The sequence below is a fragment of the Squalius cephalus genome, assembly GCF_949319135.1.
Source record: "Squalius cephalus genome assembly, chromosome: 13".
Taxonomy (NCBI): domain Eukaryota; kingdom Metazoa; phylum Chordata; class Actinopteri; order Cypriniformes; family Leuciscidae; genus Squalius; species Squalius cephalus.
Window position 1 is genome coordinate 16,808,014 of NC_137134.1, and position 20,496 is coordinate 16,828,509.

Consider the following 20,496-nt stretch of genomic DNA (forward strand, 5'->3'; position numbering starts at 1 on the left):
TGTAAGCAAGTTCCCAGATTAGCTATGTGGCCAGAGCTTGCAGCGTATATGGCCGTGTGTATGTACATATGTGTGTGCGGGGGTGTGTGAGCTGCTGTCACGAGAGCCTGGATGCTCACACGCATGGTCAGTAACACAGCCTGAGGAAACACTTCATTTACCCTCGCCATAAACCTTCATCGCTCTTGTCCTTCCTCGTCAGTCAACACTGCCTCACGCGGAACGGAACGCCAAAAGTCAACCCGATCATGCTTGCTTGCTCAAAGAATTCATTTACGCGTCCTAGAGTTTAGCTTTTGTTGGACAGTTTGTAAGGGAGAAAATGAGTAAAATGTAGAAAAAAAACTTCCAAAAACACGGATCAACAAAAAATAATCAGTCACATTCAATGCAAATTAAATTTGTAAAACCACTGTGCAAAACAAATTAATACATTTATTAGTGTATACGTTTCTGCATTGAATTAAATGCAACAAATTACTTGAGAATAGTTAGTATTTGTGAATATAACAGTATTTGTTCACGTTTCATAAAGAAGACCCATTACGGAAACTGTTGCATTTAATGCACATTTTGGTGTAAACCATTTGTAAAACTGTTCTTTTGTTAACTGTAGCATTGTAAAAACAATTTTAATTTAAAATTTATGAGTAACTCTTTCATGAAAACATTATTAAATAAATTGCTGCATTTACTGCAAATTTCTGTGCAAATTCGTAAAAATGTTCTTATATAAATGGTCGCATTTAATGCAAATTTCTGTCTAAATTGTACATAAAAACAACTTTCATTTAAAATGTATGTGTAAATCTTTCATGAAATCATTCTTACATAAATTGCTGCATTTAGTGCAAATTTCTGTGCAAATAATTCAGAAAAACGTTCTTATATAAATTGTTCCATTTAATGCAAATTTCTGTCTAAATTGTACATAAAACAACTTTCATTTAAAATGTATATGTAAAATTTTCATTAAACCATTCTTACATAAATTGCTGCATTTACTGCAAATTTCTGTGCAAATTCGTAAAGATGTTCTTATATAAATTGTCATATTTAATGCAAATTTTTAAAATGTATGAGTAAATCTTTCATAAAACCATTCTTACATAAATTGTTGCATTTAGAGCAAATGTCTGTGCAAATCATTTGTAAAAACGGTTCTTATTTAAATTGTTGCATTTACTGCATAAATAGTACATAAACAATTTTTCACATAAAATTGTCACACACAATGAAAATTTGTGTACATACTTCCTAAAACTATTCTTGCCTAAATTGTCGCATTTAATGCAAATTTCTGCGCAAATTGTTCGTGAAATAAATTGTTGCACTGATGAACAATACACTATGTGTACTGCTTAAATTTTTTTAAGGCAGCACCTTTTTCCCCCCAAAAGAAAACATTCTGAATTGCATCCATTCAATCTGTGAAGCCGAAGGTCTTTGACAGTTGCACTAAATAAGAGTGCAACTTTCTATCTGCTAAATGCCTTAAATTTTAAAAAAGAATGCACTTTACATAATGAACAAACATGGAATTTGGAGAATGAGAGGAAACTCTTTTCTTTGGGGTTTAAAAAAGAAAAAGAAAAAAAAGGATACTTTTGTTAGTGCAATGGGTCGATGACACAGAGCATCTTACGGCTTAATTCCTGACCCCTGTGAGTCCCAGTGTACTTAGCCCATGATTTGTTTGTGTAGCGGAGGCTTGGTCTTCTTCACTTCTCTTTCAGCGGCTCCGTTACACATAACTGAATGATAAGAGACTGATAGAGAAACGCTGAACACTTCAGTTACTCGCTGGCTCCACACAAACTCTGTTTTTCATTTGATGTTAGCTTAATATTTTCGTCCCCTTTTCCTAATTCAAACTTTTCTTCGTCTCCTACTGCTGTGAAACTTTCAGAAAGGGAGAAAAAAAAAAAAAAAAAAACGATTTGGCACAGTGTATTTCCTGACAATTTGTTTTCCCGTATATCATAAGGACTGACTTCCTGTTCGATGCTCGGTCTGTTAAATGTCAACAACACTGCAAAGCAAAGCGCAACCAACCAACTGTGCCTGTTTCGCTGAGATGGATTATAGATGACGTTTTTCTTTCTCCTTTGTCTTTGCACAAAAAAAAACACTAAAGTTTTGCTTTGCAGTGGCACTTTTGGCTCACAAGCTGGATGGCAGGAACGTGGGTAATTTTGATGCTGTTTGTGACATTAGCAGTTTGCTCAATAGGGGGGCCGGCTAGGCGCAATCAGCCACATGAAAAAGCGGCCTCACAGAGGAAACATTTTTTTACAGTTACAAATGTTTACAGTTCAGCATTACTAAACTTTCAGATACTGTTTGATCTGTTTACATTCTGAAATTTTAATGAGAGACTGTAGACATCTCTTTACTTACCTAAGATATATATATATATATATATATATATATATATATATATATATATATAAAATGACATTTAATGTGAGTTTTTATGTAAATATTTCATAAAACCATTCTTATGTATTAAAATTTTGCTAACTTTTTTCCCTTACCTTTTTGCTCAAGTCTTCCCTTACCTTATCTAATGTTTCGATAAGTTTTAAAAAGTTTGCCAGTTTAATTCACCTGCATTAAATGTGATAATGTGTTCATTAAACCATTCTCAAATTATCACATTAAATGTGAATTTCATAAAGTTGCAGTGAAGTTTCATTTTTCTCATTTGAAGACAAGTTGACGACTTTGTGTTTTAAAGTAAGTCTGTAGTTAAAAATATGCATTAAATGCGAATTCATACATCAACTTTTTTGATGAACAATTTTCCATGAATTATCAGATTTAATGCGTACATTCCTGCGTATTGTTATAGTGTTAAAGTTGGAGATTTCCCTTAACTTACCTGGTGTTTTGATAAGTAGTCTGCAAAGGTATTTAGCAGCTTATAGTAAATCTCAAACCACGGGAGATAGCTGTCAAAAAAAGAAGGAAAAACATACATTACACAAATATTACAGAATACTATACAAGAAAAAGCTATAAACATCACTGTAGCCCCATTCAAAAGCGCGTCTCTAATTTTCCGAAATCAGCCGATTCTTCCTCACCTTCACTTTTAACCTGGCAGGCTTTACTATATGTCTACACCAGATGCGACAAAGCGATCGTTGCAAATCCATTTGTTCTTCATGTCAGAAGCGCGAGGAGTACAAGTACCTCAGAATTAGAACGGGGAATCAGTTTATTGTCAGGGATTTATCGCTGCATCCAGTGTAGACAGCATCACAGATTTTAATGAATGGGTTCTTAGAACACAATATGCAAAAAGTGCTACTAGGGTATAAAGTCAGTATTTCGGTTCCTTTTGGATGGGGGATAGTTCAACTTGCAAAAATCATAAGAGGCCAAGGCACTCAGCCTTTAATCATTTAGAAAAAATATATAAAAAGCATTTATTTATTCATGACTATAACACTTTAAAACATACACCAATGCATAGCGGCTAAAACGTCCTCATCAGGGTGTGATAACATAACACACTCAGAGTCCTTTAACTGCAAACAATTAGTGGCATGACATAGCACACCTGATAAGGATTTTCTCTAGGGGAAATTTAAATCTTAAACAATATCGAGAGAATCTATAAATTCAAAACACATTTAAATCAAATTCGATGTAGTCCCAATACACCAGCGATCTATAACATCAAAATATAATTAGTGCCATCAAATCGATGAATCATATCTATCATAAAACTCTGTTTACATAGTATATGTGTGTGTGTGTGTGTGTGTGTGTGTGTGTGTGTGTGTGTGTGTGTGTGTATATGTTTATATGTGTGTAAATAAATAAATAAATAAATATCTATATCTATATCTATATCTATATATATGTATATATATAGATAGATATAGATACATACACACACAGACACACACACACACACACACACACACACACACAGACTTCCTTTAGCATTTTCAGCTAAAGTGAACCTTATCATCACATTCTTGGTACTCGCTGACACTTGCATTTTAAACATTCCAACCACGGAGCGGGCTAAATAAAAGTATTTGGTTTCTTCAACAAAAACATGACTGGACCACTGTAGCCTGTAATAAACCAGGGATGGGATGGTTTACAAGCATGCTGCGCCCAGATGCACAACCTGAACCTCATTGTCATACATTAAGTCACTACATATGTCACTACTCTCCTTTTTTTTTTCTTCTTCAAAATTAATTCCCCAGCAGGAGTAAAAATAAATAAATTAAAAAAATTCACACCTTATCAATGTGTATTAACTAATCACACAATGACTAGCCAAGAGTATCTGCAACATTGTGTGTGTTGCAGCCTGACAGAATCTTGGCAAAGTTGACAGGCCTTTAAAGATGGAACGCGGCCAATGTGTTGTTTTGGCTTGAAGGTTGCAAGAACACACACACCATTTATTTTGTTATGCAATCTAGTGAAAAAAATGCGGCCTGCTAGCGGGCTCTGACTTTTCCTTTACCGGTATGTGGGTGTGATTACAACATGCATTTCGACTCGGTCTGAAATCTCACACTTAACCAAGAGCGATTACATCAGCTATTCTTTTCTAACGCAGAGCTTTGACTTTTGTTTGTCGCTACTGCTTGATTGCTTTAATTGGCTACAATGTAGGTAAAGAAGAAGTTTGAATTAATGGATGACTGGGAATGCGGTACTTTTGGAAGAAGAAAAAGCAAAAAAAGGTTTCATATCATCTGATCTCAGCTGACCCACAGAGCACGCAGCGACTTGATTAGATTTTCTTTTTTCCCTTTTTATCCTTCCATGGGTCAGTGAGCTCTCCAGCAGACTGGAATTAACAGACAACAAAAAACACAACTAAGTGTATCTAATGCAAATTTTCATATTGCCGAATGCGTAGAGAGGGGCCAGTGGCACGCCGTTCCCAGGGACGTGCGCTCAAGCGTGAGAGTTTCAAGTCTGGGTGACCATTAACCTAAAACAATCATCTCTTAACATGCCAATATTTTGACGTGCATGACAATGTTCGCAAACCAGGTCACACTATTCTAAATTAAATGTGTCTATGCAAATTGCAGACGGGCGAGAAAAATGATCCATGGCCTGGATTGCGGTGTGTTTTGGTTAGCATGACGCGTTGTTTGAAAGATCATAATTGACCGACACCTTGCTCAAGCTGCATTGCACAACAAAGAAAAAAATCATTATCTCTCTCTTGCTCACTCTTTGTTTAAAATGTGAGGCTCCTGGATGCTAATCCTTCATTTTTCACATGTGAAGGGGATTTAAACGGGAGCCTATCCTTGTCAGAAAAGCACGGCAGGCCTTGGAGAACACAAACACTCATTATACTCTTAAATGAGAGCATGTAAATCTTTTGTATTAAAGTCAAATAAATCACTGCTCCATAAGCAGCAGACTTGCGTTTATGAAGATATCCAGGGAGGAATACCTTTCACAAAATTCTGGATTCAATTTTTATTTTCAGTCATTAAGCAGAAGCACTTTTGTTTTAAGTTGAACTTTTTTTTTTGTTTTTGTTTTTTTTAAATAGGCTGAGGGGAGCACGGCACCCCAGCCCAATCTCTTCACAGCTAGTAAGTAAAAATGTGTTTGTATTCGGCAAATCCTCTGATAAAGGAACATTCATCATGCTGAACTGTGCTGAGACGAGCCAATCTCAACGGCCCTTTTAGGTTCTCTAGCGCCGTGTGTACTTGGAGAGTAAACCAACTTATCTGTGGCTTACTGGCAATCCCTAACAAACTCGAGCTCCTTGCTTCCACAGCCAGAAGAATCAGATAAGCTTGAGCAAATGGTTTGATAGCTGGAAAAAAGAGAGACAGAAACTGACCACCAATGAATGAGAGAATGTGTAGGTCATGACACGGTTAGAAAAGATGAATTTGTGTTTTCAAGAATTAAGTGTGAGCTACTTAAGTACTTCTACTGAGCTGAAACTTAAATAAAACCCCGCAACTGCACTGTAAAACATTATATGATTAATAAGTTATTCCCACATATATTTTTTTTTACATTACTTTAGCTCATCAAAATAAGTTGAGCAGTTTTTATAAGTTATACAAGATTCAAATCGTTTTTTTAAAGTCAGTTTAATGTAATTTAAGTTGAAATGTACTTAAAAATTTAAGGCAGCAACTTTTTTTTTTACAGTTTGCTAGACAAAAGTTATTTTTAAAAACAAAAAAATCTAAGACCACAATAAAAAAATTATATATATATATATATAGTATAAAAACTTAATAACTTAATATGAAATATTCTGTACTATTTCTAGTTAAAGGGGGAAATCAAATCATTAATTTTTCAATTTGACTTCTGAAAACAAATTACTTCCATTATTAATTAATAACAATAAACAATATTTTTACTGATTTAGAACAATCTCACTAGTGGTCTCAGACTTTAGAATCCCACTATAAATCAATCTAAACTCATTTTATGCATTTATGAAGTTTAACACTGCATGCATGGTCTTTGGTTTGTCTTGTACGCCTGTACGATCTAATCGGCCCTTAAATCAACAAGCGTCCTAAATCATCAGAGGTATTTAGGAGCTTTAAAATCAAGTCAGCTTGCACCTTGTATCCTTCCCAGGAAGAGATATGATTACACCCTGACTTTTCCTGAGTTTTATGTTCAGCTAAGGAAAAGAAATATCCCTAAATGACTACTAACTGAAGAAAACTTCTGCCGTCTGAGGAAGACGCCAAGTCGGGTCCCAGCCATCAAATAAAACCGGCAAGAGAGAGAGAGAGAGAGAGGGTCTATTTCATCTGGGGTCTAGCAGATGTCCGAAGGCTATGTGCTCAGAGAGTCCGAGGGCCGAATGGGCAGAGAGGGTGGGGTCAAACGGAACGCTTGTGTTTTTGAAGTGGTTTGGCCCCAAGGAACCCTGGCCTATTTGGCCTGGGCTAAACCTGCAAAGCTACAAAGGGCTGTCCACATAAAACTGTCCCTCTCATTAGGCAACTTCCTTGTGTAAGCTTAGGTGACAATTTTACGGCCCCAGCACTTCAACAATCACAAGGACACAAACTGTTTTAATTACTTTTCTTTTATGTTCTGGTGGAGAGTGTAAATGTGTGTGAATAAGAAAAAGTGTTACCTTACAAAAATCTAAAATTGTATTCGAAACAATTATTTATATATCAGTTTATATAAAAAGTTCAACATATATATATATATATATATATATATACATACACACACATACATACATACGTAAGTCTGACTATTTTTTACAGTCTATGGTACTGTATAGACTGTAAGACTGTACGTCAATACATATACATAGTTTCAAATGTTATATATAAAACATTTGAAACTATCTAAATAAAATCTAAATAAAAGGGGGTAGAAAAACAAAACTTTCTATAGGTCTTCTGTTACGTTTCCCCAAGTTCTTTCCAAATAGATGACAAACAAAAGAAGTCTTGAGTCTTAATGAAAAAAAAATGAACAAAACGTTCAAATCCATTTCTTATTATGAATGAAGGAAGCCATGCAAACTACTCAGAATGCATAATGAATTTTATACATCATATGTCAAATGAATTAGCATGTAAAACTCAGTGAAAGGGACAGGGGAGACTCTTGCTAATTGGCAGCAGGGCTTTATGCATAATTATTGGTGAACCGTCTCCGGCATGCCTCTGTGCCTGAATAACGAGTGGAGAGAGAGAGAAACACACACACACACACACACACACACACACACACACACACACACACACACACACACAAAACAAAGGCCATCCTGGCTGGGACGGGAGGAGGAGAGATCTCGACAGCAGCTCATCATGACGATGATAAACCTGCGATTGTCCATCAATACCGTGTAGACGGAGAGGGAAAAAATGTGATATGTCCCAGTTGAGCTGCTCTGAATTACTAAATGACTTTGTATTATTAAATACACTGGTTTAGCGTTTATGTAACAGTAACAGTCTTCTATCTGCTGCTTTCCATTCTCAATGGAACGGTTCAGACTGAAAATATGAAAGCATATTATGATCTAAAAATACAATATTTTTATCCGTGTTTATTATTATTTCATAAAAGTGAATTATTGTTGGTTTCAATAATATAATTCATCTGGAATTGGTTTCCCTTAAACAGGAAAATGGACAAATGGAATTTTTCAAGAAATGGCCTAATGAATCGATAGGCTACATCAAACTATAAATCCATAATATGTTATTAATAATAAAAACAGACAGCAAATGGTCAAAATTCAACTAACTAATTATGCACTTTAAAAGTTTAAAAAGTGCATAAATAAACACACAATCCGTTCTGACATTAGTAATGATAATCTCTTACCTGAGCAAACAGATGCAGACCCTGCAGCCGGACGTCAGCCGACAGAAACCGAACCTCTGCTTGCTCTCAATGTCTGTGAGCACAAACGTGAAGTTCTGGCCCACCTGAGTCTGGGACACTCTTCAGTCCACCACAAAGAGAGGAAAAAACAAGTTTGACATTAATCTTTTATCAAACTGTTCACTTGAATTATATTTGATGGAATGGTCCGAGTATTAACCAGTGACTGTAACTTTTAGCATTATCATAATCATAAAAAAAGAGCAAAATTCACTCATATCTGATGTAAAATATCAGAAAAGCTATCAATAAACACTCACATTAACAAAAACTTGCTGTAAACATTCTCCATGCATTCACTAATTTAATTTCCATTTGACAGCAGAAAGATTGTTTCACATTTAAGGTTGTAAGAACTAAACAAATGGTGATTGTGTAGTTTATCTCCACTAGATGGCAGCAAGAAAGCTTCAGCTGGAAGGAAGTGAACTCACACAGCACATCAACTATACAACGGCACTTTCCATTTTTCATTTCCAAGAGCAAACAAGCCAACACACACACAGTGCTGTTTATTCAGGTGACGTGTCTAACATCATGCCAGTTAGGGGAGACATGCAAACACATTGTCTACTGGGGGGCGGAGATCTTAATTTCTATTAAGGCGTTTTATTTCTCCGGACCTCTAAGTGAAGGGTCTGACATTAGAGACCAGTGCTACTGGAACCAAAGGAGGTGTGCGGCTCCTCCCTGTGAGTCATTTACGACAGCCTCTTAACATGTTTGAATGAGTGTTGTATAAACAAACATCCTAATTTTTCCCAATTCACACATCGATTGATTTCTTTTCTGGAAGCATGAGGGACGTCCTACCTTTCTACGTCAAATGGGAAACAGAACTTAGGCACTGTCTGCAGGACCTCCTGAAAAGAAACAAAAAGAGACATTATGCGTCATTCAAATCATGTCAATTAATTTAAGGATAAGCCTTAATTATTGACTTAATGATAATGACATGACACGATATGATAAAGAGGATTATGTGACAAACAGAGATCTTGCCAGGGTGTTGCTATGAGGTTGCTAATGTGTTCTGAGTGTTTTAGTGCAATGCTAAAAGGTTGCATATTGCCAATTTCATGTCTCCATGATATTCTGGTGCTCAGATACGGCTCTAATGTATGTCTAAAGAATTTTTCACCAGTTTTTCGCCTGCCAGGCGAAAATCATAAGAGCAATTGATTAGAAAAGTAAAAACCCATTTTCTCAACAAACTGCATGGTTTGGAGTGCACAGTGTTAATCAAATGAAACGGCTTAATTTGAAATATATATTCTTTAAGCAGAACATTAACTGGCAAACAAACAAGCAAACAAATGTATTTACGGTTTTAGTGCATTGTTAAATGGTTGCTTGGTGGCTGCGTATTGTCTCAAGTCAAAAGAGCCCAACTCCACGTTTCTGCGATATTCTGCTCCCTAGATACGGTTCAAATGTAGGGGACTTTTTTCCTGTCTTATTTCTTTTGTCTGCCAGACGAAAATCATGAGTTCAATTGATTCGAAAAGTGAAATCACATCACTTTTCTCAAACATACTCCGATAGGTGTAAATCAGTTTCAAATAACTATTCATTAAGCAGAACAGTAGCTGGGAAACAAATGAGCAAACGAATGGATTTAAAGGGAAACGACACCAAGCTGACGTAAAGGGGAGGGCGTTCAGAGGCTAAAATAATTAGCGGCCATTAGCTCATTGATCGTTTCGCTTGAGGTGTGGGGACGACGGAGTTGACGGCAGATTGTTGGAACAATGGCTGAGCAGCACTAGGGGTTCAGAGGAGGTGCGGAAAGGATTGGGGGGGGGGGGGCGAAAGTAGGCCCAGCCTTTGGGGCTTTACCTTCCCGCACAGCCCCAGAGGGAGAGTCCTAGCACCAGCAGCATATGGATTTCCATAGCCATATGGGTTAGCCACGTCTGGCCAGTCCTGCACTGTAGACTAGCCATGGGGAACTGCCAGTGATCCCCTGCTCAAAGTATAACAAGCTGCGACCATTCAGATGAATGGTGCCGATGTTTTTTGGGGCAGCTGGGTAGTTCAAAAGCGGCTTCCATACCCGTTTCCTGCACTTTTAAACAAAATTAATCGTTCAACGTGCATGTATGCCTCGCCAGCCTGCGAGGGTGTCTGTTTTTATTTGCGTATATATGCATATGCGGCGCGGATGATGACTGGTTGCTGTTCTCGGTGGGAGGCGGTGGTGCTGATGGGGGAAGACAGAGTGAGAGAGTTAGTATGTGATACAGAGAGCGGCGAGGAGATTGAAGGCTCTGGCAGGCGAGAGAGGAACGTTGGCAGCGGCAGAAACATCCTCGCCGTGTCGTGGCGCGGCGGATGACTGTACGGCACTAAAGCTGTCACGCGAACGCAAGCCTGATGCTGCCGTATGTGACTGCTACTATCATTAACTCCTATAGGCGCTTCCCCCGAGTGTTTATGCCAAGCTGCGCCACGCTTTTGCAGAAGTGTATGCAAACGGATGCAACACAAATAAAATTGTCTCCTTCGCAGATGCAGAAGTTGTCGCCGGTCCCACACTGGCCTGCTTGACGCCAGTCAATGCTGGTCCCTGCTGTCAATCTGAGCTGTTAGACAGGAACTAGCGAATAAAATTCATACTGGATATTATATTCAGACTAGACGAAAGACAATATTTCAGATGACATGCAGCTGAATGAATGCATTCATAATGCCATGTCAATTGAAACAATCTAAAGAATTAAGCCATGATTAAGACCACAGAAACTCCAAATGTCAACATGAAATGGCATTTGCAACAAATTTTACTTTCTAATTGTTACAATTTGTAAAAAAAAAATATATATATATATATAATCATTTGTAGGAAGAACTTGATAAGTGGTCTCGATATAATAGATGCTAAGGGGGAAAAAAATATATTTTTGTTTTTGTCCATTCAATGAGAGTCAATGGGGTCCAAAAAATCATTGTATTTATTCTGCATGCTCTGCAAGTCATTCAGGTTTGGAACGAAGTAAATTATGACAAAATGTCAGTTTTTCGGTTGTGGAACAGGTTGTGGTGAAACATTACAAAGATATTTATTTGAACTCAAAGTAGCAGAAATGTGCATTAAAGTAAATTCTGATTGTATATTTACTTCGAGTGATTTTCGAACCCATTCATATCCATTAAACCTGAGCCACTTGGCTTCCGGCATCCGAGTGAAATATTCTCACGATTCTCCTCAAGGTTTCAGTAGATCTAAATCTCTGTACGCATGTGCATTACACACCTCTTTCTCGCAGACTTTTATTACTATTCATCCAGGTGATCGGGGGACTACACCAAAGCGTGCTCTGGGAGGAGAGTCAGATCGTGTGAAGAGGTGGAACGTGAGTTGCTATCGTTCCTGTTGTTTGGTTGTACTGTTTTCCCCTTTCTCTGCCTCCCTCCCAACCATTTTCCCAAGACAAAAGAATATAAAACAGCTAATGCATTTACAACTCACTGGAGGAGGCAGGGTGAACTCTGCAGGCTGCATTATTTATTTACTGTTGAGACAGGGATATCACTCAATGAGACAGCAGTCTCCATTCCCCCCTGGTCCCAATGCGGAGGCCTACAATCACAGCTTCTCTATCACTATCTCTCTCTCTCCTCCACCAGCAGCATTTATTACCGCCCCACGCTACCGGGAGACACTACCGCTCCCTCCCTGAACTCCCTGCAGAGGAAGGGAGCTTCTGCTGGGCTGGTTGGAAGCAGAAGATCCACCACTGGCATCAGCATCAGTAGATATCAGGGGGCTTCTGCATAATGACAACGTTCACACCTCAAGACAAAACTGCCCGATTCCAATGGAATGGGTGCTCGAAATAGTGGAACCACAACTCAGACGCAATCAGTGTCAAGTAGTTGAGTATAGGGAAACATTTGACTGTAAGGGTGCTTTCAAAGCAGCAATTACTACAAACATGTTGTAGTTAGACTGATGTGTTAAAAAAAAAAGCACAAAAAAAAAAGCAATTTCAATGTATTTCTAAATATGTATTTGGCCTGGATAGGGTTTAAAAAGCCAGATTCGTTATGATTTTTGTGCATAACACTGTCATTCAAAAAAAAAAAACGTCATTTGCGAAACTTAACGATGAACTATTTTTGATAATTGCGACATTTCTCGTAACTGCAACTTTTTCTCATTATTGTAACTATTTCTTAATTGCAACTTAAATTTAGATAATTGTGACATTATTTTAAACAATTTTGGACAACTGCGACTATTTTGAACGACAATTGCAACATTCTTTTTATTGCCACTGCTACTTTATTAATTATAACCATTTCACATAATGCAAATTTCTCATAATTGCAACTATATTTCTCATAATTGTAACATCTGCAACTATTAAAATTATTGCAACTGTATTTTGAACTGCAACTACTTTATTTCTCGTAATTGCAATTATTATGTAAATGCAAATTTATCTATCAATTGCAACTTTTTGACACAACTGCAAATGTATTTCTTATTTTAAACTTTCTCTGACAATTCCGTTTTATTTTTTTACTCAGAAATGGGCTTCTATAAAAAAAACAGATTTGTGTCACATCTGTAAGGAGAAAAAGAAATCAGATTCGGGCCACATTCAGCTGCAGCGTGAACGTAGCCAATGTTACTAGGTGATGTGAACGTTAGAGTTGAATATTTAGATGGGAACAGTAAGACCAGAATGGGAGGGAGGGAGGGAGGGAGGGAGAAAAAGAAAAGGGAGAGAGAGAAAGATGTTGTGAGTGGGAACTAAGCGGTGCACCGGATGAGCGAGTGAAAAGCATTTCTTCATTCTGTCAATACTGGGATGAAGGAGGGAGGGGGTGCGAGAGATATGTGGTGAGAAATAGAGGGAGAAAGAAAAGGAGAGAAAGAGGCAGAAGGAAGGTAAGGGAGAGAAAGCATGAGAACTGAGATATATAGACAGGCAGGCAGACAGACCGACAGACGAAGATAGGAGAGAAAAGAGAGATAAGGTGGGAGAAAGACAGGAATAGAGAGCGAGAGAGAGACAGCAAACTCCCCCTTTCTCTTTCCAAGCTGGTGGGATTCCTCCCCAGGGGTTTCTGTCTTTAAACCTCCATGCTCTTTAAAAATTCTGCCAGCCAGCAGGTCTACACGGCGCTATGGAACTGTCTCCAGCAGGGGAGAAGTGTGTGATTGTGTGTGTGTGTCTGAGGAAAGAGAGAAAGAGACTGGCAGAGCCACCATGCTGACGGCACCGAGATCCCAGTGACAGGTTCAAACCCAATCTCCCCACAGGTCAGTGTTCACTGTACCCCCAAACCCCAATTAAGTCCTGCTTTTTCTTTCTCCATATCCCTCTCTCTCTGGGTGTCAGAGAATGAGCCATAACACATGCAGCACCCCGTGGTTATGATGACGAAAATGCTACTGGGTCCAAAATCAAATGAGTCTACTACTGCAATTACTACATTTTCTTAAGGAAACGTGAGCGCTGCTCGCCTGTGCAAAGCTCGCCGTCACGATGCTAGAATATCGGTGGTGGTTGCTATGCTGTTGCTAAGGTGTGGTTTCATAGCGTTACATGGTTGTTAGGGTGTTCTGGGTGGTTGCTAGGCGCTCGCTTACTGATATAAACCTTATGTAGCCACGCCCCTTTTTAACACTGTGCTTGTTGTGTTCTGTCTTCCGGTTTGTATTCCCACAGCATGAAGGTAAGATCTTACAGATTTATGATTGAACTGCTCGTTTTAAAATATTCCCGGTTTATGACATTTATAATGACATCTGCTTCAAACATTACAGTCTCATTCTCTACAATAAGTAAATCCACTTCACCAGCTAATTACTCTTCGACAGCGATGCCATAGAAATATACAGAGCTACCGCAAAAACTGAAAAATTCTGCGTGCTTGTTTCTCTGGTGCATACGGTCTATTCTGGTCTAAATATGGCTCTGGTCCCTCCAACAATGTAAATTCTCCTGCAATATGAAAATAGTGTTCTCAATCCCAACAGAAAAATAAGAAAAACAATCATCATAATACTCTTATTGCCTAAAAAAATAAAGACAACTGTAACTACTCAAAATTGAATTGCAATGTTTTATCTCACAATCGCAACTTTACTTAACGTAACTGCAAATGTTTCCCATAAATGCTATTTTATCTAACAATTACGACTATTTCTCAATAAATGCGATTTGGTTTCTCATGCACAATTGTGAATATTTTTTGAAATATTATTTCGTCTAGCCTATAAAAAACTACATGGCTAAGAAAAGAACATTAAGGTCAACTGTAACTACTTTTTATCATTGTTTTATCTCAGCGCAACTTTACTTCTTGTAACTGCAACAGTTTCTCATGAATGCTACTTTATCTAACAAATGCAACATATTCTCATAACTGCGGCTTAATTTCTTGTATTTCTTGTCAAATTTGCTACAATTCCTTGCAAATGTTTTGCAAAATTACGAATTACAAAATGTCTTTAGGTTTGGCCTTTAAAAACATCATGGCTAAGCAATAGCCTAACCATTAATTAAAATTTAAAGCTTCAAATCTGATTAATTTTAAAATGAACTTTATTTATATTGCCAACATAATGATATTAAATTAAATTTTAAATGAATGATACCTGATATTAGATCAGCACATAAAGTCATGTCCATCCATGACATGGTCATGCAGGTTTGAAGTGCTGTAGTTTCAAGTGTATATTCTGTAATAGAATCGGCGCCTGATGCAACGGCACATCAATGGGGATAAAATAAGCGTCTGCCTTCTCTGGACCCTCAAATCTCCAACCAAGATTCCTTTCATTACGTTTTAATCGTATGCTGCTGGCTTGCCGCTTTTGACCCTGCACTACGCGCCTTTAATAAGTGCCGACTTCGCCCCTGGATCGAGGCAAAGTGCTAAAGGGGTAGCTCTTCCAGAGTTTCAAATTGACACAGGGCATTACATTTTCACTTGAAACGAGCCAAACAGAGCGGGAGGAGGTTGATTTCTCTTCTTTAGCCCTCATCTTCCTTTCTTTTTTGCGGCTTCTTGCGCTGACCCTTAGGTGGTAAAAAGCTAATATTCGGTGTGCTGGCACAGAGGTTATTTCTTTCCCGCGCAAACACGCCGTCTGTCTGAGACTGCTTAAGGAAATGTAGCAGGTGATGTATTGATCACTTCAAGCCCACTTCAAGAACTGACAAGTGCGTGACAGGACCGCTGGGAGGAGACACGGGGCAGTGTGGATACGCAACCTTCACGCTAACCACCCCAAGCCTTCCAACACCAGCTTCACTAGGCCTGTGGTCACTGGAAACCAGAGTTTTACAGTGCTACGCATGAGAAAAGGGTTTCTGAAAAAAAAAAAAAACTAGCCCTCGAGACAAAAATTTTAGAATGTAAATGAGGAATAATGGTGTAAAATTGTTTTAATTCCTAATTTTCCACATTAATATAGAGATTCAATCAAATTTAGCTCATTAGCCAAGTTTGCACGATCAATAAGCTACTACACGTTTGCTAGGTGGTGTCCAGGGTGTTCTGAAGTGGTTTTTAGGTGGCTCAAAGGGAAAAGAGCCCACCCACAAGTATCTATTATATTCAGGCTGCTAATACGGTGTACAAACAACAAGGTTTCGCTTAATTTCGAAAGCAAACGCAAACGGATAGATTTTCCAAAACACTCTGCAATGAATATATTAATGTGACGGGTAAGCGTTTTTTGTTCTTAAGAATACACAACTGATATTCTACTGGGCCAAGCTGAGATTCAGCTACATATGCCCGAGAACCACAGAGCCAGAAACATCATTAATTGAGTGCCAAGTGGCCTGGGGGATTTTCTGCGTTTAAGCTGTCAACTCCCATTGGACCACGCGATCGCTCGCTCACTCACACTCGCTCTCTCTCTCTTTCTCTCAGCTGTGGCTAGAAGCTACATCAAGCGTGTTGAGTCTCTGAGAAACGCAACCACCACCCCCTCATGCTCTCTCTCTCCGTCGATCTCTTCCTCCACCAAACCAGGACATCCTGCACTTTGGGCCAACGACAAGTGTTTCCTTCCTCGATTGAGGTTTGTCGCACTATGCAAATCTCAAGAGGTTTGAGAGCTAGAATACTTAAAGATAACATTTAAAATGGCAGGTCATCGTGCAGTTCTTAATTTCAGTTCACTACGTGGACTGAAACTGTGGCTGCAAAGGGAAGTAAAACCGACGAATGACCAATCATCCCGTTCCACATTCAAAGAGGACGTGAGACCAGAGTTGAAAATATCCCTTTTATTTTATTTGTTTGCAAGATGTCACTTTCTTGATGAATAAGTCAATGTCTGAGACATCCGATGTAATGAAGACTGTTTCCTACAAGCACCCTCCAGCGTTTCTGGCACTGCTAACAGAAAAAAACATGAAGAGAACGTTTTTTTCCGTTCTCAAAGCCCTAAGGTCAGGGTAATCAGACGCCACGGGCAACAGCGTGGCCTTAGTGAGGATGTCTCGACTAGCCTGATGCAAAGGCCAGCTAACTGGGCCCGGCCTTCACATTACCCACTCTCTGGAGATCTGAACTGAGGAAAAATCTCCCAAATGAGACGAGTAAGGGATACCCCAAGAGCAAGGCATGGCCCCCCTTTCCATTCCTCCAGCTCCGGCAGTCGATGTTCTTCTCAATCACGGCTCATCTCTCACATGCCCTCCATGTTAAAGCGTTGAAACCACACCGACGCTCTTCGTGCTCCTTGATGATGCTCCGCTGGCTGGCCTTCCCCCCGGGCTGCTGGTGCGTGTCCTGCAGAGGAGGGGGTGAAGCGGGGGGAAAGGCTACCAATCATGAAGTGTCAGGCTTGGGGCATATGATTGTACACTGTGTCAAAGCTAGACAAATATTTGCCCCGCGAGGCTCCGGGGACGCAGTTTCTCGCTTTGTTACATGAGCTGTAGCTTCACTCAGCATGCCGGTTTACCGCCTAACTAAGGAGATGGAGGGCCGGGTGACATCTGGAGGCTCCTGTGAAACTCTCCAACATCCATCAGGTCAAACACACTCCGCTGGTGGCTTGGAATGTGATGTTAGCGCTGCGCTATTCCCTTTGGGAGACAAAGCAATGCTGGAGAAATGTGTAAATCTCAAGGATGTGCATGATAATGTCAAGGTTAAAGGTTAAATTTGAGATGGATAAACAAGGCAATATGATTATCTCCTAAATGCAGGATAGCAGGCCTTGCTTAACCCTAAGTCTCGTTTAACACAACCTCTAATGGCTTACTGTTTTTATAAGACGGCGATATGAAATACACAAATATTTAACAATTATATTCATTTAATTGTTTCAGTTGAAATCTTAACACAGAATTCGATTGATGTGCAGCCACAGGTTTGTGTAAATTGGCTATTTTGCAAAGGTTTCGAAAATGGCTCATCCAATCAGATTTCAGAGCAAAAACTATATATATAAAATAATAATGTATTGACGCTGCGAGTCCGAATCGTTTCTCCCGCCTCTTCTTTACATAATTTCCTGTCCTTAAAAAAAACAATGCATTTAACCTTTAAATAACAATAATAATAAACTATAATACAAATAAAATGTAAATAATATAGTATAAATATTTATATATTATAATATTTTAATATTTCCAAATCATTGTTTTTATGTATTTATTTAGAAAAGTATATCAATAATAAAATAATAATGTATAAAACACATTCATGTATCTTTTAAAATGTCACTTATTATATCACTCATTTAATTTTTTACATTTTTTTTATTAGCTTTTGCCTTTTAACAGTATGGTGCAGAACTCACATCAATGTACATGGACTGTAGGGGGAACAGGACTGGCACAGGTTGGACAGTAAATCACTCTAATATTAGTCTAAACATATAAACGACACACAAATACTGTGCAAATCTTTCAAGCTTTCTCTGGGCACAGATTCCAGATTCCCTGCTAATAACCATAACTACACCTGTTAGTAAAAAGCAACATTAAAATATGCTGCACTGTGCTATAAAAGCACCAAGGAAAAAGAGCTTTGTGATTTCTCAGTGTTACTATATAATTACAAATTAAACTTCCCTTTGATATATACATAGAGCACAAAGATAAGACGGTGCTTTACAGGGTTCAAGACACTGAGACACATTTACTGCACGCAACAGTAAAAGAGGAGAACAGCTAATCTCTCCAGTTATTTACGAGCTGGTGCTCCTTAACCCGTCATCAATGAAAACATGAGGCTTTTCGTTGCAAATCCTTTCAAATAACTTCAAATAATGTCAGGCGCAGAAATAATACCCCGCATATGCATATCTGTTTAATTTCTTTTATTTTTCCCTTTAAACTGACATCCGGAAAGAGATCTGAGAGAGACTGTGGCAATAAAGTCTCGCTTTTCCATCTGTCTGCTTCATTTGCAAAAAAATGGCCTCCTTGCGATTCAGATATATACGGCTCTCTAGCTGCTCCACATGGCAGCTGTAGGTGACCGCGGCCACGGCGAGTCTCTGGGGCCGAGGGATTGCACTTCATATTTCGCCGCCCTCTGTGCCAGCTTCCAGTCTGTTCGCCCCTCATTTAGAGTCCCTATTCGAGCAGAGCGGGTAGTGGAAGAGAGGAGGATAAAAAATCAATTCATATTTCCATAATCCACAGTCCTGTCTGTCTCCGTCTCTTCCCTCGCCCTCTCTCTCTCTCTCTCTCTCTCTCTCTCGCTCCCCTGGGGTAAAGTAACCCCTCCACCCCGATCTACGGCCTACAACTGTCATTACGCGCCGCAACAATAAGAGGATAAACAAAGGAGGCCTGTAGAGATCGGAGCTGCTGCTGCCATATGCTGGCTAACTTGGGGGAAAAAAGGGATTTCGGCGGATAGAGAGGGAGCAGCCGTACAAAGACGCGAAAAGAGCCTAATCCTGGTAATGAGGCAACTCAATGAGGGCCTTTATGTCAATGTGGAAAAGGCCGATCCATCTGTACACATCTTAAACTAGAAACGATCTTGTCACCAAACAAGCTGAGACGAGACTTTTCTGGAGGACTTTTTTAAGTTTTCTTATTGTCTTTTTATTCGCCGACATTTAAATTACGCTTCTTGCAGGCTAAGCATGCAGTTTCTGAAGCATCGCTGCAAAAGACGGATGAAGACCAAAGTGCACACGAAAGCCAAAGATGCTCAGGTCTCCTTTCTTTCAATCTCATTGTAGCTCATAATGAACCGTCCAACTTGCTTTGCTGAGAGGAGAGGCGTGTACATGGAGACCTTGAGGCCGAGTGAGCAGAAATAAAGTGTGAAAACCGCAACGCTGCACTATGACCCAGGCCCAGACCCAGACCCACTTCTGCTTGTGCAGAGAACACATATGACCTAAACTACACTGAAGCAACAACCAACAAAACAAATGCTAACATTTCAATTCTTCTTTTACTGATAATAGTTTTAGAAGTTCTGCAATGCCTATTTGAAGGAAGTTTAAAGTTTAATTATAAAGAGGGCAATAAAATGATACGTGTGAAAGATTTTTAACTTATAATTAGTGCTCAACTGATACGAGTTTTTAACATCCAATGCCAATATATAGAGAGCAGCATCACCAATGCAATGCAGATATACATGATTCCAAATTTAAATGTTTATTTAGAATATACATACAATTGTATATAATATTTAAAATGTACATTTTTAAATATTAAGTTTATATATATATAGATAGATAGATAGATAGATAGATAGATAGATAGATATAGTAAATAAGATATAGCTAAAGCTTAACATTAAATACTTTCATGTTTTAAGTATGAATATTTAAAAATATGTAAAAAATATATAAATAATATTAAATTTTATATTTTATATTTAAATACATTTTAAATAAAAATATATATTTTAAAAATCCAACTATCTACTAAAGTATCTATCTAAAAATATAAATATTATTTAAAAATGAATATTTATTTAAAGACATCATAACATAAAACAAAACAAAACATAAAACATAACAGCATAAAAAACACAAAATATAAAATAAAACATAACATAAAAAACAACATAAAAACATAACATAAAACAAAACATAAAACAAAACATAACATAATATAAGATAAAACA

General features: G+C 38.3%; 1 protein-coding gene across 4 annotated transcripts in view; it reads right to left on the reverse strand.

Moving 5' to 3' along the window:
• Positions 1 to 20,496, reverse strand: part of dennd1b (DENN/MADD domain containing 1B) — a 92,132-nt gene that overhangs the window by 46,317 nt on the left and 25,319 nt on the right. For all 4 annotated transcript variants that reach the window (XM_079890027.1, XM_079890025.1, XM_079890026.1 and 1 more), the window contains 3 exons: positions 9,220 to 9,269; positions 8,347 to 8,466; positions 2,885 to 2,954 (listed from right to left, as the gene is read on the reverse strand). Coding sequence is in view for 3 of the 4 variants with exons in the window: in XM_079890025.1 (XP_079746151.1) it covers positions 2,885 to 2,954; positions 8,347 to 8,466; positions 9,220 to 9,269 (240 nt within the window). In the remaining variant the exon portion in view is untranslated. The remainder of the gene's footprint in view (positions 1 to 2,884; positions 2,955 to 8,346; positions 8,467 to 9,219; positions 9,270 to 20,496) is intronic.